The sequence below is a fragment of the Halyomorpha halys genome, unplaced genomic scaffold (assembly GCF_000696795.3).
Source record: "Halyomorpha halys isolate HHAL.00 unplaced genomic scaffold, Hhal_1.1 Scaffold2400.1, whole genome shotgun sequence".
In the NCBI taxonomy this organism is placed as follows: Eukaryota; Metazoa; Arthropoda; class Insecta; order Hemiptera; family Pentatomidae; genus Halyomorpha; species Halyomorpha halys.
The window spans coordinates 68,936-74,416 of NW_027108809.1; the positions used below are offsets into that span (position 1 = coordinate 68,936).

General features: G+C 26.2%; 1 protein-coding gene across 1 annotated transcript in view; it reads left to right on the forward strand.

Moving 5' to 3' along the window:
* LOC106691478 (uncharacterized) overlaps nt 1–4,930 on the forward strand; it is a gene marked incomplete at its 5' end in the record, with an annotated part of 68,659 nt that extends 63,729 nt beyond the window's left edge. Inside the window, 1 exon segment of the mRNA XM_067047132.1 lies at nt 4,898–4,930. Coding sequence (XP_066903233.1) covers nt 4,898–4,915 — 18 coding nt within the window.
* Nucleotides 4,931–5,481: the final 551 nt, after the last annotated feature.

The window sequence follows — 5,481 nt, forward strand, 5'->3', positions numbered from 1 at the left end:
ATATATAAAATTCTCGCTTTGTTTATAGAATGTTAATAAGTATGGTTTCAAGAAATTAAATTATGAATATTGTAAAAATACTCTCTCAGTGTGAAAATTTACAGTTTTTATATAAATTATCTTAAATTTCATACATCCTGAAAAAATGTATATATGTAATTAGTTAGGTGCCTAAAAAGTCTTCGGGTTGCATCTTTCTTGCAATGCATTGTCTAGTTTTCATTCAGACATACTTTAATTCGAATTATATCCAATAACAATTTTTAATTAATTTTTGAACAAGAACATGAGAGGAATATCGTGGATAACAAAATATATTTAACACCTCAATTTCTTTTAAAATCAACCCAAAAATTAAAAGAAAAGTAAATTTCAAAAGATTAAATCATATAAATAAAAAATAACTTAATATTCAGATTTTTCAAAAATCATTTAATATAAATTTCCAATATTTTTTTTTTGTCTGTGAAAATGTTCGCAACTTTCGGACATAGTGAATTTATTTCTTCATTAATTTTTCTAGATTAACCTTAAAAATTTATTACTCATGCATGCCTTGACTATATTGAAACGTTTTTATTAGATGGAGATGTGTGTTTTCCATATTCTTAATGAAAAAATAAAGAGTAGTTAATAATTGACTATTAAGGAATGTAATAGATTCTAGACCGGGTGGCAGTGAATAAATGTACAAACATTAAAAAAATATTCATTTGTAACCAGCTTTTTACTTTATAGTGCTTGATTTTTAGGGAAAAAATTAATTCCTGGGAAAACATAATTTCATTATAAAAATAAATTTGTATTTTAAAGTATTATAATATTGCCATATGGTTCTTATCTAACATAATTTTTTGTTCCAAAAATTAATTCCTATAAATTATTATTTAAAGGTTACATGTCAATTAAATATTATTCCAAAGAAAAATCATCCCTTTTTTTACTTTTTAAATCTTCATTACAAATGACAAAAGATGAACAAAATTAAAATGAATAAGGAATAAAGTATACACGATGTAAGAAAAATCACCAAATTTATGTAACTAATTACTTTATTGCTTCAAGATTTATTGATGAGCTAGTATTGTTCAAAACGTTATAATAACGCATAATACATAATATAATAATGGTTTAAGAAATATAGAAGGGTTACTTTTTGTTGAAAAATATAATTGATATATATTATTATAATACTTTGAAATTTAATTAGTTCAATTTTATTTATGTGACGAAAAATATATGGACACGGATAAGGATCATGAGACGATGTATGATGGGGTTATCAAAGAAAGTAGCAGCAATAATCAATAACGATGTAAGAAATTATATGCTAAAGTTCGAAGACCGGAATCGTTCGAAACGTCATTTGTAATGAAGATTTCAGAAGTGAAAAATGATTATTTTTTTAATAATACATTTGATATTACATTTTTTTTTAAATTTTACATGAATTTGCACAAAACAACTGATTTCATGCAATTAGTGTACTTCGTAGTTCGTGATGGTGAATGTTAGGAATCGCCCTTGGATCGTATAGAGGCTTCAATATTCATAACTGCACAGTCTGTCTTGCGAATAACAAGTGATCCCCTCCTTAGATTCTGTGAGGCATTGGATGCAGTCTGGTCGTTTAAAATTTCTTTATAAGGCGATTAAATTTCGGTATGTGTTAGATTTTGTTTAAATATATATTTGTATTAATTTTTATATATTCGGGACTACACTAAAATTATATTGTGTTTACTTTAGTAGATCAACTATTAATATCAATTTCATGGTTGAAGGAATAGTTAGAAATGAACCTTCGATGAATAAGTACTTATACTATATAATTTTCTGTGGGAGTGTCAAGATTCGTTTCATAGGAATCATAAATTTTCATCATAAATTTTGTTTGAAATTTTCTTCATAAAATAATAAATTATTTGATCCTAAATTTTTTTTAATAGTTAAAAATTTTTTTAAAAAATTCCTATCGTATTTCCAATAATCTCTTAATTTATCAGATTCTACATGAACTTTGTGATACGTCGATTAAAAAAATATCTTTATCTGTTCAACATGTTTGATGTCTGTATCTGTTTCAAATATAAGGTTCCGAAGAAAATTTAGCTGCCAAGATAAAATTGAATTATTTCCGAAAAAAAATCTAGTTAAACATTCCCCTTTATCTTGTGAATACAGCAGACATTACACATGTTTACCATCCGTCTGTCACATCTGCTGATATGTGACGTCTGTCTTGTTCTAAGCAGTCTTCTTCGAGAAGAAATTCCTGTTATCTTTAAAAGAAAATAGATAAAAGTATATACAATGAAACTTCTATATAACGGACAATTACGAGGAAGACGATTTTGTCTGGTGTACCAAGGTTTTCATTAAGAATTGTTAAATATAAAAATAACTGAACAATGAAGTAATAGAATTATTTATACATCGCCACTTAAGCTATCCTGTAAGTCCTAAAAAACTATGAAATAAGTTTTATACCCTATTTAAAAAATATATAAAACATAATAATAAAAACATAAATCAAAACATCTCATCTCAACCATCCTTTTATTGTTTATATGAATAAATTTAATAATTATCTGAATAAAATACAAAATTTAGATCTAGAATCATGATTTAGTACATTCATATATAATGGCCTATGTCCGTTACAGAGGAATGAAAAGTGCTGATGGGGAATAAAATTGGTATCCTTTTCCTGAGTAGAGAAGTTCTGTAATAGAGGCGTTCAAACGTATTAAATATGAAACAAGGTAAACTTTTTTAGTTGAGTCATTAATATATTGTCCGCTAAGAGAAGTTTCTGTTATTTAGAAGTTTCACTGTGTGTGTAAATATATACGTAATATCTTGTATATTTACTATAAGTATACACATATTTATAATATACCACATTCGAAACCTGCCAAGTACTATGGAAGTTAATATTGCCTACATTTTTAAATTCCATTAATTTAGATATATTGGGTTACTTAAGCCTAGTCCTCGTTGTATCATAATGACCTGTGTGAACGATTTAGAGTTAGAATTACTAGATCAAAAGGGATCAATTGGTCTCCTTCTTTACTAAACTTGAGAAAATTATGGAGGAGTGTAATTTGGCTTAATTGAAATTTTATTTCTTATTTACAATTCAGGATAGAGCATATATTTTAAACAATAAACCTGCGTAGATAGCATAAAAATTTCGTATATTTTATATATGTAAATTAACCTTATAAACAAAATAATTGTTTCAGGGACTGAAATTAATTTAGCGTAATATATTTTTTTATGCTAGCCAATTTTTAAAGAAATTATTTCTGTTTAAAATACAAGAATAATATAAAAATTCGAGAAAGTAACTACCTGGTATTAAAAATCGGAACTTAAAAATCCACATTTATATTAAATTTCCAAATCCAATATAAATCTAGTTTTAGTTTTCTCCATTATAACAATACCTTCCTACATCAGATTTTTTAAAATAAATATTAGACTTTTTTGAAAAAATGGAAAACTTTCCTTTGCGCGATTACTCATTTAACAGGGACATAATTAAAAACATACTTACTAATTAGTGACTAAAACAAGGGTTGAAGTTGCTAAATTCTTGGAATCTTGTTAGCTTACAAGATTTTTAGCGCGAAAATTCGAGAATTTGGAATTCTAAGTAAATTGCCGAATTTTTTTAATTAAATATTTCATGGAGCCCGCATGACGGTATTCCGGTGCTCTGGGGAGCCGCGGCGCACACTTTGGGAATCACTGGTTTATAGTATATGATATAAAGTTTACGAAATAGTTAGAGTATAGTATATAGTTAAATTATATTAAACCACATTGGTGCTTTGATTGAATCGTAGTGGCACATTTAACAAGAAAAAATATTTTGTGACATTTTTTTACGTTAATACCGTATACCTGTAGTTCCCAAACATAGAATAAGGCACCCTTTTTTGGGCTAGAAAAATTTCGTAGCACCCTTTGAGGTTAAAAAAAAAATTCCCAACACCCTAATTAAGCTAAAAAATATATATAAATGTTAAAATTGTCCGATTAGGTATGTAAGAAAAAACAACAAAAACAGTGCAAATTTAATGATATAATGCAATTTATATTTTCTAATTTAATTATTAATTACTTTTCTTTATTTTGTGATGTTTTGAGAAAGCGGTATTCACTTGTTGTACTCCAGGCATACGTTTGGACGCATACGTATCCTTATTAAGAACCCGTAGTAATATCTTTGAAACACGTCCATTTAAAATTTAATCTAAAACTTGTTTTTTTATGTTTGATGTAGCACTATTCTAACAAATTGTACACTCATTTTTTATGAGGACAATACGATACTGTCCTAATAAGGAATGAATGTATTGCTAACTTTTCCAGTTATATCAATGACTCTACTCTTAAACAATTAAATCTAATCGCAGAACACACCCTCAAATACCTGGTAGCTATTTGCTTTCTGTAAGTACCATGTAGGAGAAATATGTAAGAAAGAAAAAAAAAACATTGTTAATCATGATTATTCATTAATCACTTTGATTTTTTCTACTTGAGAGGATAATTCATTCATATAAAATTAATAGAAACGCAATATCTTTTAGTTGCTTATAATGTGATCTATTTTGGTCTTACTATATTTTTTGTTATTTTTTTATTACTGTCTTTGTCATAACTTGTGCTGACCCGTTTCCCTCCCCAATTTCGGAAGTGTTGTAACTGCAATTTTCCCTCTGGAAAAAACTAAAGATTTAGCTTCAATTAAATATCTCAAAATTTGAATATAAAATATTGATTTCATTTGTTTCCTTTCTTTGGAAAACTTTATATTAATAAATTTATTTTGTTCTACTTTTGAATTGTCAATTAATTGATTAATTTTTTATTGTTGCAGGTAAGATATGAATTCTAGTACTGTTTAAAATAGAATTGGTGAGTTTTTAAATATTTTATTAGTTACTATTTAAAGTCCTTCTTATTTGATACTGCCAAAAATATATAAGTTGATTTTTTATAGAAATTTGTTTTATGTGTAAAAATATCAAACATTATGGAAGTTTAAATAACGCTGAACCACTGAGGTAAGATGTATTGTCAGCGATCTCGGTATTGTATTTCGGGTGAATATTAGTTCAATTTTTTTTTAACCATAGCGGAATGTAACTTTTCGAGTTAGCACCTAGACCTGACTAAGATTTAACGTACTGCAACGTCTGGTCTATGTTTAATAATAATAATTTTTTATTTATAAACAAGCAAACTATCATTAAAATTTTTTTAATTAATCTTTATTATATGTGCAACTTATAATTTATTAAAAAGAAAAAAAATCTAATTATAAAAAAAAAAAAATTTCTTTAAAACTTGTTTTATGTATTATTATACTCATTGTTAACACCATTTTAAATAACATGGAAACAACTGAAACCGTATAATATACTTGTTATAAGATTGGTATCTAATAAAAATATAAAAATT